The 17,529-nt window shown below is 55.4% G+C and overlaps 1 protein-coding gene across 1 annotated transcript; it reads right to left on the minus strand.

Annotated features, from left to right (window-relative positions):
- Positions 1-307: 307 nt before the first annotated feature.
- VOLCADRAFT_93359 (uncharacterized protein) lies at positions 308-16,637 on the minus strand (the record flags this gene model as incomplete). Its single annotated transcript, XM_002952661.1, has 20 exons — positions 308-572; positions 2,055-2,190; positions 2,818-2,850; positions 3,389-3,483; positions 3,833-3,942; positions 4,151-4,233; positions 4,354-4,356; positions 4,893-4,932; positions 5,375-5,401; positions 5,687-5,800; positions 6,006-6,067; positions 6,551-6,627; positions 8,815-8,899; positions 10,492-10,527; positions 11,572-11,728; positions 14,840-15,028; positions 15,104-15,255; positions 15,324-15,965; positions 16,103-16,367; positions 16,551-16,637. 20 exons carry the CDS (start codon positions 16,635-16,637, stop codon positions 308-310), a joined length of 2,658 nt encoding a protein of 885 aa, XP_002952707.1.
- Between the last annotated feature and the right edge of the window lie 892 nt (positions 16,638-17,529).

Consider the following 17,529-nt stretch of genomic DNA (forward strand, 5'->3'; position numbering starts at 1 on the left):
TGCGCAGGAACTCAGGGCTCATTCACAAGTAACAAAGCTTGGCCTCCCGAATGCCGTACCACGTACGGACGATGAACTCTGACGATCGTACATAGAGAAGGAATCAGACGAACTGCCCTCTGCAACCACCACTGCAGCTCCAAGAGTCTGCCTGTATGTATGTATTCCCCACAGCTCGCATTTTTCAAATTTCGGCCACGTCAGTTCAAATATCACCAGAATCCCGCCACAACCTTAACCCACATCCGTTAAGGGCCCCCCTCCAGGACCTTAACCAGTTGTGATGGTGTCCTCAGCACCCAAAGGACTATGTGCAGGATCCAGATTGCTGGTTCCCTTCACTCGCCACGAATCCCGGGTGCGTGGAGCGACCTGCCGCCGCTGCTGCCGCCGCAGCTGCCTGCGGCGGCGCCGGCGGTGGCGACACATTGCCGCTGCTACCAAGCGCCGCCGTCGCCGCCGCCCCGGCCCGTTTACCAAGCTCCGGTAGCTGGTCTTCCACGTAGATAGCGTCGCCTACCACAGATACGGGTGGCGGCGTGAGCACGGGCGCGAGCACGGGCGTGGGGCGGCTTGGCGTGGCACAAGACTTACGGCAAATTGTAACCCAGCGCATAGTGCGGGGAGGAGGGAGGGGAACCACAGGACGGGACAGACGGAAATACAGACCGACACAGGCGGCACACGCTACAGGCGGGGCGTTTGAAATGGCAAGATCTTGACCAGTTAGTTAGTTATTTAGGGGTTATGGACAACCAACCGAAAAGAGAAAGCACCTTGCACGCAACCGTATTGCCGGGGATGCATGCGTACATACGTGCATAGACGCGCAACTCCCTCTCCACCGCGCACGCACATGCGCGCAAACCATTCTGGAGCCCTTTGAGGAAGAGAACCCGGAGCGGTTCTCCAGTAAACAACAACACACAGGATACAGATATCCAAACAAACGCACATCCAGGCACATATGCGCTCTGTTTCCTAAAGAAAACGACACACATACATACATACATACAGGCACTGAAGCGGAGCTCAAGGACGTCAAACTAAAAGTTATTTTTACAAGACTGGCACACCCCGAGAGAGAAAGCCCGCCCCCATGGTGCGTTGCGAACCCGCTGCTGCGTTACCCGCCGCCGCACATAAATAATCCACAACCAGAATACATAGAGAGACAAACAAACATTCAAACGCATACACAACAACAAGTGCCTCGACAGGCACCACGGCTCGGATTTCTTCGGACATGAAACAACAGACAACAAAAAAGTCGCACTCGCACACGGGGCATTCTCTTTTTCACCCGGCAATGTGTGTGAGACCGTGCAGGGACAGCCGCACATGCAGGACGCCACCTCCATATGCCACTAACTATAGCAACTACGAGGGGGAATAGCGAGAAGGCAGATTTCTTACACTTCTAGAACCTTCCCCGCCCCAGCCCACAGTCCACAGCCGCAGATTTTTGGCGCCCGGTGCAAATGGCGCGGCTACAGAGGTGCACACGAGAGCACCACGCTACGTTAACCCTCTGCTCTGGGTGTGTATATGTGTGTGTATCTGTCTGTGTGTATGCATGTGTGTATATGCGTGCGTGCGTGTGTGTGTATATGTGTATATGTGTGGGTGTGCCCCCATCGCTCTAATTTTCAAGGGGCGGCGCACTTTAAAATAGACAGCGGCTCCTGCAAGGGCATCCAGCGTGCACACAGGCACCTATGCGCCACGCATGCTGATGGAGACGCTGCTTCAACGCTTACAGCTTTGAACCACACCGGCTCCTCGATTTTTACAAACACTCACAAGCACTTACATGCTACATTATCGTAATAGGCAATCTTACCTTTCCCCCCCAACAAAATCCCTGACGGTCCCCCTCCCACACACACACAATTAACAGGAGCTCTTTACGAAGCGCTTCCCTTACCCCCTCACCTTCCTCCCCTCCTCATCTTCCTCCTCCTCCTCCTGCCCCTTTCCCCCCTACCCTACCGCACGCACCCTCCTGCACCCTTCTCCACGTCCCGGGGTCCCCCGCGGTATCACAACCTCACGCGGGCGGCTGCTGAGGTGGCGGATGTGGCTGTCCAGCCCCCTGTACACCGCTGCCCCCCTGAGCCTCCCGCTGTGCCTGATGCTGCTGCTGCCCGAAGTCCCAGGTGTCGATGGTGCTGAGGTTTAGGCTGAGGCCTACAACGCACATACATACATACATATATACAACGTGCATACGTACGCATACATACATACATGACGACCGCAATGACCGTCAGGTCACAATGTACCATAAAAAAACCACGTGGCGTCAAACAACAGCTGCAAAACATATTGGAGGGTAAAAGGCAGGAAAAAAGGAGAAGGGAGTGGCAGGCAACACTACCGCCACCACCTTCCCTCCGCGACCAACACGCACTGACTCACGCACACTCACCCACCGCCAGGGCACAAGCCCGCCAAAGCCAAGGACACAAAAATACAACGACACGGCAGATGTGCGGAGGGAGGTTTGTATACTCGAAGGACAGGAGACGACAAGACCCCTCGAACAAACCCCGAGCGCTCCGGCGGCACACATATCCAGATGGCTGGGGGGCGGGAGTGCGAGGGGCTGAGTGGCTGTGGGGCTGTGGGAAGCTGAGCCACCGCTGGGTTGAAGCCGACTTGGAGCCGGCCACGTCCCAAAACGTGGACACGGACTCCCCCATCCCCCTTTCCGCGGTGTGTGTGTGTGTGTGTGTTGGACGGTGGTGGTTGGGTGTGTGTGGGAGAATGGAAGAGGAGGAGGAGGAGGAGGAGGAGGTTATCACTCGCATTCACTTCCCAGCATCTCTTTCAGCCCGCCGTGGTGAGCTGCGGAGGGGACGAGGGGGGGGAGAGGGGGGGAGTAGGCGGGTATAATGCGGGTGCAAGAAGAAAACGTGTATAATGCGGGTGGGTGGTATTGTCTGGAATTGCATCACGTCACATCGCGGAAGGGAAGGGAAAGGAAAGGGGGTGGTAAGGGAGGGGAGGCCCTTGGAGGGGAATGGGCTCCGGGGGGGATGTTTTCGTGTTAAGGGGCAAGCAGCCTGAGGCAGGGCTGGTGGGCGATCACTTGCTGGGGTGTGGCACACGGCGCAGGGGAGGTGGGAGATGTGACTAGTGGGCTGCGGGTTTCGTGCCGTACATGCGAAACCTGTATCTTAGGTTGTCTCTGTGCGCGTGTCTGCGTGTGTTGGTGTGTCTGCGGTTGCCTTCATGGTATGCCTGTTCATGCAACGACACGTTAATTTATTCGGCTGCTAGTTGAACAGTGATATCGATGGATGTCAATACGGCGATAAGCACGTACCGCAGGTGACGGAAGCGGCGGTACCGCGGCGATGAATGTACAACGTACGTACCTCACCGTACAAGGGATCCGCCTCCAAGTCCGCTTCCTCAACGTTGAGCAGTAGCTTGGGGTTCCGGGCAATCATGGACACCGGATCCTGCGTGTTGTACCTGAGATGACGCATGCGGCGGCAGTACGGGTCCGTACGGTTCGGCGCCGTACGGTACGGAGTACGGTGAGTAACGGAGGGATCCCTTTTTCCGACTTCCCGAATACCCCCTCCTGACCGTGACCTACGTACTCTCCATAAATACCCGAACACCACCTATCCCAGTCACCTCCCCGAGTCCCCCGGCCACCGTACGTCGGTACGGTCGCGTTCGGGTAGCGTACGGATAGCGCACGCCGGTACGGCTGCCGTATAGTGCGGGTAGCGTACGTTGGTAGGTTGTCGCTTCACCTGCCGTGCCCTGAACCCCGCCACCCCAACCCCGGCCACTCGAGGCCAGATCGACCCACCATCGGCTGACATTAGCCAGGCTCTGCGCCAGTGCGGCTGGATCCATGAGGTACGGCACCTCTTCGATGATGGCGTCCGGGTTCGGAGCGGTGGATAACACCCGCCGTACCTTGAGGGGTTGGTAGCGATGGGCGATGGTGGGGGTTAGGGTTTTCGAAGGGTTGGGGGGTGTGATGGGGGGCAGGGTCGTGCTGTGTAGTGGTTGTGGCTGTGGTGGCGAGGTGTTAGTTCCAAACATCAAGCTATGTGATGCACCGGCCTCAACGAACGTGCGCCAAGTTAAGGATCCCGGTTCAATTCCCATGCAGGACACTTACCACCACCGCATCCGCTGAGACCGCCTCCGGAGTTTTCAATAGAATCTTGGGCGCCTTGGCTATAATGCGGCCAACGTTGGCTCCTACGACATAGAGTAGTTGGCAATCAAATCAACGGCGGACAACGGCGCCGTACGATGTCCTATGATGATTGCAACCCCATATGCGAACACGGGCCGTACAGACTGCCGTACACCACCCACCCACTGTGGGTGTGGCCAAGTGGGCGGTGGTGCGACTGGGTGGGATGCGTGTCCGAAAGGATCCTCCTTAAACCATGTGTGCTTCAATGGGGTTGAAGCACCATGGGAAGGTCTCAGGAGCATCCCTCGCCTCCGAAATACACACACACATATACATACATACATACACACACATATACATACATACATACATACACATGCACGGTGCTCATCACGGTGCCGTGTCGTACGGGACAAACGGACGCCACTACGGATACACACAGGAGAGAGACAAATCCATAGGGGCACGCACACACACACACACACACAATAGTCATATGCACTTTTGCCAAGGGTATATATACATATATGATGTATATACACGCATATAACAGACGCGTATATATGCATTATAGCAAACGGACAAAGAAACACCACGCCAGACACGGCAGGTGTGTGTCCCCTCCCCCGGGTCAACCCCGTCAAATGCCCTTTTCGCAGCTGCCCCCCCACCAGGCCCCCCTCCTCCCCCTCCCCCTTTCCGGCCGCCAGCAGCTCACCCGGGTAGAGGCTCTTGATGACGACCAACATGGTCGCCACCTGGGAGACAGAGGTGGTGGCGGAGGACGGGGAAGTATTATCAAAGACCCGGCAGCAGCAGCAGCAGCAGCAGCAGCGGCGACTGCTGCAGAGCTTTTGTCCGGGGTGCGGCGGCTCGGGGTGTTTGCAATTTCATCGCAAAAGTGGGACACAACAAGCACACACACACAGACACACGCGGATGCGCCGGCACATGGTAGCTGACGTGTTTTTCCTTAGCTTCCTTGATGCAGTGCAGTGCAGTGCCGACTTGGCAGTGCCCCGGCTCGGAGCTCACACCCGGTTTCCTTTCCCCTCCCTTCCCCTCCCCTCCCCTCCCCTCCCCGAGGACGGCTTTCTGGCACGGCTTCGTTTTCCCGCCCTCCCCAACTCCTACACACATATATACACACACACACGCCGCATCAGTCTCCTCAACCATCCGGGGGGTCTTCTCCCGCACCTGGTTGACGTCCTTGGCCAGCTTCGCCTGCAGACCGGCGTGCGCGCCATGCCGGGGAGTAGGCGGACGACAGACAAGGGTGGATATCTCCAAATGGTGTTTTTTTTCCTCCCCAACTCCGTCACTCCGTCCACTCCTCCCTTCCTGTCATCCCCCCCCCACTCCTCCAGTCCCCCGTCCTTGCATTCACATCTCTCTCAACTAAACTGCCGTACATCCCGCGGCCCGCAGCTATAACTTGAACTTTGAATGTACTACCCCTGATCTCCCTCCCCCAATCTCTGAACTCCCCCCTTCTCCTGCACTACTCACCCAGTCTCCTGCCCTCATTTTGCTGACGTCTGGAGTCAGCTCCGGCAGCAGCTGCTCCAGTCGGTCGAGATTGTCACGAAGCAGTTGCTCGGAGATGCCCTGGCGCCGACCAGCCTGAGCAGGAAGAGGATGGAGGAGGTGGGATGCGGTTGAGAGTAGGAGTGAGGGGAAAGTGAGGGGGTAGTCGCCGGTTGGGCGAAGCGGCCGACCGGAAGCGTGAGTTGGTGGCGGGTGAAAAGGGTGGGTGGCTTGGTGAGCGAGTTGGTGGGTGAAATGGGGGATGGGGTTTTAGGGGGGGTAGGGAGGTTGATAGGCGCACGGGGATGGTCGATGGGTAGGCCGGCAGGTAGGTCGGCAGATAGGTAGAGGTGGGGGCATAGCCTGCAGTGAAGTTGGTCGTGTTGGGTGGGAGAGGAGACTGACGACCTCACTGCGGAATGAGATTGGGAACCACCTGGGAGCCGTAGATGACTGATTCTCGCGAGGCCGGCCAGGTGACGAAGTAGATGCATGCTAGGATTCGTGAGGGTCGAGCTTCATGAGTAGAGGCCACGTCTGGCGCTTTTATCGGTGAGAACAGCAGCCGGGAATGAAGCTATCTCAATTGCGGGAGTTGTTTCTTGAGCTGTGCAAGCTTATCACCTCGACAATTTCGGCAACGACGCGGTCCCTGCGCCTCTTTGCATGGTCGAGCTGCTTTAGTCCAGAAAGCGGCTTTGTTGATCCGTAATAGTGGCCAAGGGTGTAGCGGCGGTCGTCGTCGCTGGACGCTGACGCCGGTGCTGGGCTTGCTCCTTCTGTCGGATAAAATCGCGTGAGCTAATCAAAGGGATATAAAAGAGACCACGTAATGAGAAACCTCACCCTGCTCATCATTTGATTGCGCTTGACAAGGTGCAAATCGATGCCGGAAGTTCCTAGGGTTGGTAAGGGCCGACGGCCTGCAGCCACAAGACATCGTCCGCACGAGATACATACTTCAAATGTAAGGACATTGGGTAGGAATTGCTCGCTGGTACAAGTCAGCCATTACTAGCGTTGGTTCTGGAGCGGAAATACGTTAAAGCACAACCGAATAGCTGGTGAATTATGATGAGGACTGCAGCTTGTAAGTGCTATGTACATCTGGACTTTGGAAATCCAGGCCTAACAACAGAAGAGCCTGTCCTTGGTCGGTGGAAGTTCTTGTTGCTGCTGCCTTTAAAGTCCTCCTTGGGTTTTGTTACATAGCTTGCCGTTAATATGCGGTGTTATAAGCTCTCCTCACATTATATTTAAATATATACGAGAAAGGGCTTGCAGAAACCTCGGTTATTCTGGTTCGGTAAAGTGGTCGCCCTGGACGCACTCGCACATGGACCTCGAGCACTGAACGCCTCGCACGAAACTACTTCCATGTTGTGTATCAAATTATCATTTTTACGGCTATGCAGGCATGCAAGCACGCCAAGCCCGAGTGTGCAAGGTTTAGGACAGGACCAAGCACGGAAGTTGTGTTATCAAACGAGATTTCTGTATTGATGTTTCCGTGGATACAAATCCAACTGATTTCAACAAAGCTGAAAGAGTACTTCCCGTCAGGCTGGATGTGCATGACAGAAGGGCACGTTGGGAGATGTTGTTCTTGCTCGGGATGCTCTAAATGTGGTTAGGATCGCATACTCAGATAGGCTTTGTGTGCAGAACAGGCTAACATGGTTTATTCGGACACCAGCAGCAGTAAGCAAGGCCAAGTTTGGAGCGGCGCCGGTTAAGCCGCGTACAGCCGAGAATGTACCGCCGAGCCGCCGAGCCGAGCCGCAACTCATTTAGGTGCCAGGGCAAATCTGGCTGAGCTGCTGACCGATGACGGATGGATCTTTACCACGGACATACAGATGTAATGGAACGGCTCAAGGCCCCCGAGACGCGATACAAGGGCTACGCGGATGTACATGTGCAGAAACTGTGGGGAGCTTTCCAAGACTTCAAACAAAAACCTGATATGCCCTTTAGGAAATACATTAAGGTGCTGTATGATGTATGTAAACTGCGAGCTCAAGGAAAGCGGTCAAGCCGTAACTGACGCTAACGCCGTGTAAGGCGCAAGGGTCTACGGCCAGAATGCAAGCGGTATATCGCACCGTACTACTCCATCAAGGATACAATGCCGGAAAACCTGGCCGAGCTCGAGGCCAACCTGAGAGGCGGAGATCGAGGCATCGACATCGGCTGAGGTTACACCTCTAGTGCTCTACATCGGCAAGGGCAACAGCAACGGAGTTAAGTACAAGGGCAGCAACAACAGCCACAGGGGCGGCAACAACAGCCACAGGGGTGGCAACGACAACGCTAACTTTGGTGGAAGGTGCTACAACTGCAAAGAGCGCGGTCACTGAGCGTCTGAATGCCCCAAGCCCAAGAAGTACTGCAGCGTCTGCAGGAAGTTGGGCCACTTTGCTGAAGAATGCCGCAGGGTGGGTCGCAACGGTGATGGTGGCACAGGAGCCGCCAAGGTTGAGTGACAGCTGTCCATGCTGGAGCCATGCAACCAGCAAGATTTGTCTGCTGCAGAAAATTTTGGGCACGAACGACGGCTCTAGCAGAGCAAGAGCCTGCACCAGTTCTTGCCAACCAGACAACGGCAGAACAAGGCAAGGAGGAGGAGACCTGGTACCTCGACACTGGGGCTGCCTACCATGCCACGCCAGACGTGCAGACTCTCTATGACTACAAACTGTGTGAGCCGATTGCTTTGAAGTGTGGTGGTGGGGAGATCCACTACATGGTGGGGTATGGGGATGTAGTGTTGGAGATTCCTTATGCCTCTGGGTCTAATTCTGACTCCACAAGCCGTAATTACCACCGGCCTAAGGGGTCTTTGCTGATTATTATTAAAACCGTGTCCTATGTGCCGGGTTTTAAGTTCCGGTTAATATCGTTGAAGCAGCTAACAATAACGGGTGCCACCCTTGACGGGAGTGGGTGCAGCCTTTACATTCTGAACAAGGAGGAAGGCTGGCCAACCCGGTCATCTTACCCTGTCAACTCTGCATGCTGTAGTGGTGAAGGAAAGGAAGTCACGTCACACCGCTTCCCGATTGCAGCAGTCCACTGTGTTGCAGGCCTTGCTCAGCTATGGCACTCACCCTTTGCCCACCTGAGCTATGGTAACACGGCACACTTGGCTGACGAGGATATGGTCCAAGGCCTTGGTGTGACAGCAGTGAAGTTCTGGGGGGCTGGTTCGTGTGTGTGTGAAGGTTGTGTCATGGGTAAACACGCAAAGAGGCCTTTGATGGACTCACAATCAAATGTGAGTCGGTCCATGGAGCGTGGGCCGACATCGATAGAGTCCTATGGGGCACGAGCTATGTTGCCGTGTTCCTAGATGAATACTCGGGACTGTCAACAGTGTTGTTGTCGAAGGAAGAGAGTGATGCAAGTGCGACAATTGAAGTTACCCTCAACACCACACCACTGTGGGCATAAGGTTAAGGAAGTTTACAGAGACCGTGGGAGGGACCTATCTTGGCAGAATACCTGAGGAAATGGGGTATAGTACACCAAACCTCCACACCATACATGCTGCAGCAGAATGGCAGGGCAGAGCGGCTAAACAGGATGCTAATGGAGAAAGTTCGATGCATGCTAGTCAAAAGTGGGCTTCCTATGAAGGCCTGAGCGTAATCACACATGCAACAGGCAGCCTGAATTGCAAATGTCCAGGCTTTGTAGGAAGCCCACTTTCGACTAGCATACATCAAACTCTGTCCATTAGCATCCGATTTAGCCGTTCTGGCCTATCATTCTGCTGCGGTGTGTAGGGTGTGGATGTTTGGTGAACTATACCCTGTTTCCCGAGGTATTCTCCCATGACCGAGTTTAAGTACTCCCACAGTCCATGCAAACTTCCTTAACCTTGTACCTGCACTGCTGCTCCACGGGTAACTTAAATTGTCACACTTGCATCACATTTTTTCTTCAACAGCACAACTGCTGACCATCCTAAGCATTCATCTAGGAACATGGCAACATAGCTTGCACCCCCATATGACTCAACTGACATCGGCCCACACAGGTCCATGTGTACACGCTCCATGGGCCAGCTCACACTTGATTGTGAGTTTGGGATGTTATGGCTCTCACTGTGGTGTCAGCTATGGAGCAGAGGTGGTGGGCTGTGGTGGGCACGAGGTTAGGGGCCATGAGGCCAGGGGCCATGAAATGGGAGCCAGCAGGTCTGGAGAGGATGTTGGAGCATATGTGGGCTCATCACAACTCAGTTATCCCCTTTGGGCGCTATTCTGGGCTGATAGTGCGGTGTTTCTTACATGCCTTTCAGGCGTTGTAGTATTGCCCTTGGGCCTTCGGCTCTTTTGAGTAGTTTTACAGGTATGGGGTCACGCACCCCCCAACCATGTAACACACACACATAACAATACATAAACTCACAATCCTACGGGATCTCAAACAACCAGAATCCTACGGAATATGCCCGGGGGGTGCATGAGGATGTTCGCTCCAGAGGGGAGGAATGTAAGAAGAGTTCAGCTCCCTTGGCATCTCCCTGAGTATTCCTTGCCTGGTGTTACACATGCCGAGGTTCATGATGGTACAAGGTACGTAATTTGAAGCACTAAGAAGCGGGGTGCACTCTTATGCATCCTGCAGCGGTGATGGTGTTGAGGTTCTGTACTGCGTACTCGTGTGGTTTGTTGCAGCAGTTGGTGATGCCAGCAGTGTACGGTCTCCATCTTCTTTCATAACCGCCATCTTTGGCAGTGGCAGTGGCGTTGCCGTGATTCCACTGAGACACTACTAACCGGACGGGGCATGGAAGGGCCTGGACTTGCTGGGATCTGTAAGTGGATATGAGGAGAGGAGTTGAGGCGGCGATGACGGGAGATGCAGGCCCCGGGATTTGGAGGTCCAAATGCCACGCTGGGTGGCGATCACGACTTGGGTGGCTGCAGCAGTGGCTTTGTCTGTTACGAGCTTCTGGGGCTTTGACCCGGGAGGCTCATGGACCACTGGACTTAGCAAGCAGAAAAACAGGACGAACAGTAGAAGAAACTAGAGACATAATAAACAAATTATGCGTAGGACTAGATAAATAACTAGACATGCAAGCGGGATCCTCCATTCCCTCCGTCCAGTTGCCTGATGATGCGTAGAGGAAAGGAAACAATGGGGGATAATAAGAGGAAGGCAGGACAGGCTGGCGTGTACAGCAGCCGAACCCAGCAGCCAACACCCGCTGAAGGAAGGAAGGGGCGAGCGAGGCAACTAAAATGCTCTGCCTTGCCATCGTTCCAAAACCAGATGTGATAATCCTTCGGGCGTATGTTAATAAGAAGCACAAAGCTGCACGACAACCCCTACAGGATAATAAAGCTCAATCATCATGTATTCTGCGGTGTCCTAATCTGAAAGTACGAACGGGAATACCTGAATGCCGTTTGGCTGGCTGCTTTTCTATGTTTGTGGTTGTTACAGTGGGCTTCAGACTTGCAAGAATAGAGCCAGCTGGCTAGCTTGCCATGCAGTGCACCTGAGACGATCAGGGCAGACAAGACGCCCACCCGGACCAGGCAACGCAAGTGTCACCTCGACAGCAGAAAGTGAATCCAAAGGGAAGGCTCAGAAACCCACAACCACTGGGAGATTTTCCAACAGGCTCTCCAAATTGGTGAAAGTCCTGGGATAGCCACCAGAGGGCCCACCAGCAACTACTGGGCCCACCAGCAACTACTGATACGCAAGTAGTGACAAATACTGACACGCACCATTGCCCCGAGAGATCCCCGGATCGTTACCTGTCAAGGTCGAAAATCCTTCCGATGGTGGAAGGTAAAGCGGCCCTAGTCGATGGACGGTGGTGACCTGGGATAGAATTGACTTACGAGCTGACCAGGAATGGAATGAGCCGCCGTCGATCCGCGGCAGATTCCGTTGGATGTCGGTGGTGGGTGCAGAACCTAGGCGATCCACTGAGAAGTTGACTAGGGTAACTAGATGAGGGTGCCCCGAGGGTGCCCCGATGAGGGTGCCCCGGGTGCCCTGCGGGGAAGGCAGGGTTTCGCTAGGTAGCGGCCACAGGTGAAGATATACCCCCCTGTCCCACACATCACACAACATATCACTGACAGGAACTTGCATGTTGTTATTAGGTGAGGTCTGTGCCCCCAAAAGCATCCAAATAAAAGAAATCAAAATAAATCGAAACAGGTGATAGCTAATTGTCCATTGTTGGCCACTCCTGTAAACATAACAACTTGTCTGACACAATTCGCAAGGAGGGGTGATGTGACCCGACAGGATCCCAACCTTCAGATGATCCTGCGAGGAAGAGACCTGCATTAGCTCTCAGGTTTGGAGAGTCAGCAATGTACCGTTGTCTATGCATGGCGATCTTAAGCTAGGCAACCCGCCGGCAGAGGCTCGCTTGGCAGCGGGGTAGCTTCAAATACACCTATCAGCTACACGCAACCCTTCTGACTGTGACTGGCGGCGCCAGTTACGACGTTTGTCTTTCCTTGGTTGCGCTCAATCAGGTAGTTGAATTCTATTCCCATCACCATCAGCCCACGAGCCTGTACTACTGCAGTTTATTTGCGCAGCAGTTGCATGCCGAACTTGGGCATGGCCGAATTAACCGTCCAGATATTGACTGGTGCGGACAACACCTGAGGCATGACACAGGGAGGTTGTGCGTGCGCAACTGCCAACATCTCCCATCATGCATGGTATGTCGGCATTATTAAACGAAAGCGAGCTGCTTGCGCCTTTCGGAGTAAGGATGGCCTGTCCTTTGCCGTTTTGGATCTGGGACAGTCAAGCAACGGGACGCCACCAGTTGAATAGTCAGACCAATCAGTCAGACCAATCCAGAGTCAGACCAATCCGTGGCTATACTGTAAAAGGCAATTTGGCGTCCGGCTGAGGACGGACGCACTAGTCTTTAATTGCTTGGAAAGCCTGGGTGGAAAGCCTGGGTGCATTAATTGTCCCAGCCTTACGATGCTACAGCTGCCAAACGTAATTTGTTAGATGGGAGACTGTAGCCAGGGCTAGTGCAGCTGTACACTACGGCGTCGGTAGTGGTGCGCTGGGTTTCCCTCGAGCCGACGGATGGGATGGGGCTGCGGGATTTGCCCGTGTGGGGCTGCAGTGGGCTGTGGCGGGCGCGAACTTAGGGAGGCAATTGTCCTCAGTTGTTTGCAGTCGCCTGCAATCATCTGTGATCTGCCTATAACAACCCAAGGAGGTGCATGAGGCTTGTATGTTGCCGGGCCTGGTACACAGCTTTACTAGAGTTACGTTCGAAGCACTGCGATGCGGGCATCTATCGAGGTCTATCGTCATTCGCACAGATTGTTATAGGCGAACAAGCACCCCTTGAGGAAAGTTAGAACATAATGCAGGATTGTACGCCCTGCTTCCTCCAAAGCCTGTTGGCGCAATATTGGCCCTGAGGATGCCGTTTAATGTCCCGAAATGACTTCAGGTTTGCTAGGTTTGCCAAAAGCGCCTAGGAGCGCCTAGGAGCACGAAGGAGCACAGAGCTTCATGCTGTTTCGCTCGGCCGAAACCATGCGTCAGCTCATTTTTATCTTGTGGAAACCCGTTTCTCCTTGCTCCCGCGCGAGGATTCGAAAAATTCTCGCCCACCAGGCCGAAATGACGTCCGTACAGTGCCTTTTCATCCTTCCATTGCGCTTGTCAGCGTTTTTCGAAAACCTGGTCTATGATCAAGTCACCTAAAAAATTAAATCTGCATACCATAATAAAAAGGAACGCTCGCCATGTTCAGATCAGACACCAGCAAACGCTTCGGGAGTTTCGGGTCGCACCGAAACTACCGAAAACAGAAATCGAGTTCCCGAAGCCGCCCGGCTTGCAGAAATAGGATCATACGCCGTATACGAAAGGTGTTACGCAGGAGGGTAGGCAACTGGCCTCAATCCTAACCACCCCTTGGTCTCAATCCGAAAGTGTAAACTCAATCCAAGGGGTCTCAATCTCAATCCCCTGTTGTGTCAATCTCAATCCCCTGTTGTGTCAATCTCAATCCCCTGTTGTGTCAATCTCAATCCCCTGTTGTGTCAATCTCAATCCCCTGTTGTGTCAATCTCAATCCCCTGTTGGTCTATCTCAATCCCCCCGTGAGGCAATCTCAATCCCCTCATAGGGCAATCTCAATCCCCTCGTGGTCAATCTCAATCCCTTTGAGGTTTCTATCCCAAACCCTCCCACGTCAAGCTGACCAGCTGAAGGTTGCCTCCAAGTCGTTTAGCGCATATTATTATCTCATAGACTGGGCAAAGTCGAGCATTTTGCAAGCAGGGTATCCATTTTAACACAGGCAGGTTGGCAGGCGGTTCATTCTACAAGCATCGTACGACACTAAAGGGCCGCATCGACTTATCTGGCCCCGTACCGTTCCGAACAACGGCGCGCACACACACACCCTACGAATGAACAACAATCATGCTGCGGGGGGGGGGGGGCGCGTTGTTGACCCAACCCGCGAAGCTAGTTGCGCATGCCGTCAGCGCACAGTCCCCGATGCCCCTCCTTATTCACGTTACGGCACAAACGGCGACAAAAGCGTACAGGTAGGCAGGCGGTTCATTCTACAAGCATCGTACGACACTAAAGGGCCGCATCGACTTATCTGGCCCCGTACCGTTCCGAACAACGGCGCGCACACACACACCCTACGAATGCACAACAATCATGCTGCGGGGGGGGGGGGGGGCCCGCGTTGTTGCCCCAACCCGCGAAGCTAGTCGCGCATGCCGTCAGCGCACAGTCCCCGACGCCCCTCCTTATTCACGTTACGGCACAAACGGCGACAAAAGTGTACAGGTAGGCAGGCGGTTCATTCTACAAGCATCGTACGACACTAAAGGGCCGCATTGAACAACGGCACACACGTCACAATCTCCGAATGCACACACGCCTAGATCATGCTGCGAGGGGGGGCGTTGTTGCCCCAACCCATGTAGCCTGCCATGCATGCCGTCAGCGCCCCGCCACTCTCACGTACAAACGGCGACGTTGCATCGAACGAGGCAGTAGCCTCTCGACCGGAAGGCCAACAGGTCATGCGTTGTGGGGCACTTTCTTGTACCTCGGCCGACCGCGGGTGCTGTGTCCGACCGGTACCGGCATGGGCCTTTCCAGCACACTGTTCAAGTCCGCCAAAGTGTCTGGGTCCATGTCCCGTTGTAGCTTCCGCTGGCGGAGCCCCTCGGGCTTAGGCGCCGCCCTGCCCTTTCCACGCCGCCTCCTCGGTTCATCCCCCTCTCCATCGTCGAGGGTGCACTGGTTGGCGGTGCAGTACGCACGCAGCGCCTGCAGGGTACACGAAAGTATCCTGTAAGCCGACTTGTGCCACCGATACAACTGTCTGTCATCGACTACACACACCTGCGTGTCCTGTTGGTCCAGGTTGTAGTTGCCGCCTAGGATGGCGTCCGGGCCAGGGGTCATGCACACGATTTGGACGATGGACTTGGTCTCCCACAGCTCGTTCGGGTCCCGGTCGACCGCGTGTGGTAGGAAGTATTGTCCGCTTGCGCCTACATACAGGTTCCGAGTCATTAGCCCCAAGGCGCTTGCATTCCACCCGCACAGATGACTGCCTCACCGGTTTGCGAAGGGTGTAGAAGGCGGAGCAGCAACCTGCCATCTGGGTTACCGATGTCAAGCCGCCTGGTGGTAGACAGGCGAGAACGGGCTGCACCCCTGCCACGCCCCTGGGGGCAGAGCAGCCCCTCCACCAGGGCCACACGCACTACTGCGCGGCCCTCCACCTCCTCCAGCACGGCCACATAGTCGCCGTCTGAAAGGTGATCCTCGTCACCCTCGTTCAGCAACATGACAGCCTCACGCATGTCGACACCCCAAAACCTGCCACGGATACGGTCACGGGGTTGACGGGCGATGCAAGCATTGAACCGCCGTGTGAACACGCGCAAGGCCAGCAGTATGCTGACATCACGCGGCCGCTTCAGCAGGCGTCCACGCTCTCCTCCGTCGGAGTCAGACTGGTCGTCATCGCGCGCCTCCTCGCCGCCTGCAGGTTCCTCACCGCCCACAGGTTCCTCAACACCCGCATGTTCCTCGCCGCCCGCGGGTTCTTCACCGCCCGCGGGTTCCTCGCCGCCCGCGGGTTCCTCACCGCCCACGGTTCCTTCGCCGACCACGGGACCCTCGCCAGCCACCTCGCCGCTCTCACCGCCAGCGCGACCCGCGGCCTCATCCCGTGTGTTCATGGTGTCGCTGGCTGCTGCGGGTGTTGCAAGAGGGCATATTGTGCCCGTGGTGTCGTCTCATACAGGAACTATGAACAGCTAGCCAACAAATGGAACACTGATCGCAACCGCTGTTGCATTAGACAATGCAAGGCCCCTTCTTGATGCCCACCTCTGGGCCCCACTTCGTCATCACTCTCGTCATCCTCGCCATCTCCGCTGTACTCGATCTCCTCAGGCAGGTCATCGGAACATGCAGGGCCCCCCCGCCTGGCTGGCTGGCCGCCTTCACCGGTGACGGAAACGGTCCCCAGCAGGTGCATGTGGTCCTGTCCCAGCTTGACTCCGGTGACGGGTTTGGTGGCGATGCTCCATACGCTATCCGGGCGGACGGTCCCCGCCATCTCACCGATGTCCATTGTCAGGAGCGCTTGGACCTGAAGGGAGGGTGGGGACGGGGGTGTTGCTGAAAACGTTTGTGCCAAAGTGCATGGACAAACACGCAGGGGTAAAGGTTCGCTTTACAAAAGCCTGGACTCAGTATCGCCGTTGTGGCAGGTGCTCCTATAGGTGCATCCATATTCTACGATTCAAGTCACATCACAACATGTCTGACGCACCTCCTCGAGTCCCGCGTTGATTGCGGCAGTGACACTGTTGTCGTCGGGGTAGTAAGCACGGATGGCCGCGACTGCGGGCTCCCCCATGGCCTGTTGAAAGGGAAGATAGTGGTTAGGGTGGGGTACTCTGTGCTCTGTTGGGGGATACCGTATTAGGGCAAATGCAAGCAAGGACATATACGCACGAACCCCGAATGCATAGTATGACACTCACGCAGGGGACTGTGTTGTCGCCCCGTCCCGCATAGCCAACAATGTAAGTCGTCAGTACTCAGGCACGTCACGTCGCGAAGACGGTACTGGCAAAGAAGTTACTCAGGTAATGGGGCACATGGTTGCTATGAACGGGTGGCCAGGCCTACTTCTGGGACGAATGCCCTGGCCTTCCCACGTGAAGCTCCACGTTTCGCGTCGGGCACAACCAGCTCTGACGCGGCCTCTGTTGACTGCTGTACGGGGACGTTGCGCAGGAGCTCCTCTGCTCTCAACATCCCGAACACGCAGGATGTCTTGTCCGCGCACCGAAGGGACTGGAAGGTGTGCTCGGCGGGGCGACTACCCAGCTGGCCAAAGCAGATCCTCACCATTACCTACGAAAGGGAGCCAAAGGCAGGACCAATCAACGTATATCCTGGACGGAGATTGCGGAGCCGAAAACGCTGTGAAGACCGGGGGGTAACTGGGTGGCGCCAGGACAGTCGATTGTGTCACTTTTGCAGGAGCTTGGTTGTGGCGCATCTAAGTGAATGTGGTGTGTATCAAGCCTGTTGCTGGCGGTCCCTATCTACCCTTCCCTTGAAACACCTACCTTGCGCTCCAGGCAGTACTCCCGCATGTACACGGCCGCGAGGATGACGTTGTTGCATGCGATGATGATGTCCTGCCGTGTCTCGTTAGTCAGGAAGTGGGCCTTGAGGTGGGCCCTGATGTCGTGCGCGCGTGAAGTCTTGCTGGTCTTGTGAAGGCTGGTCTCCCAGTG

The sequence above is a fragment of the Volvox carteri genome, assembly GCF_000143455.1.
Source record: "Volvox carteri f. nagariensis unplaced genomic scaffold VOLCAscaffold_31, whole genome shotgun sequence".
NCBI lineage: Eukaryota > Viridiplantae > Chlorophyta > Chlorophyceae > Chlamydomonadales > Volvocaceae > Volvox > Volvox carteri.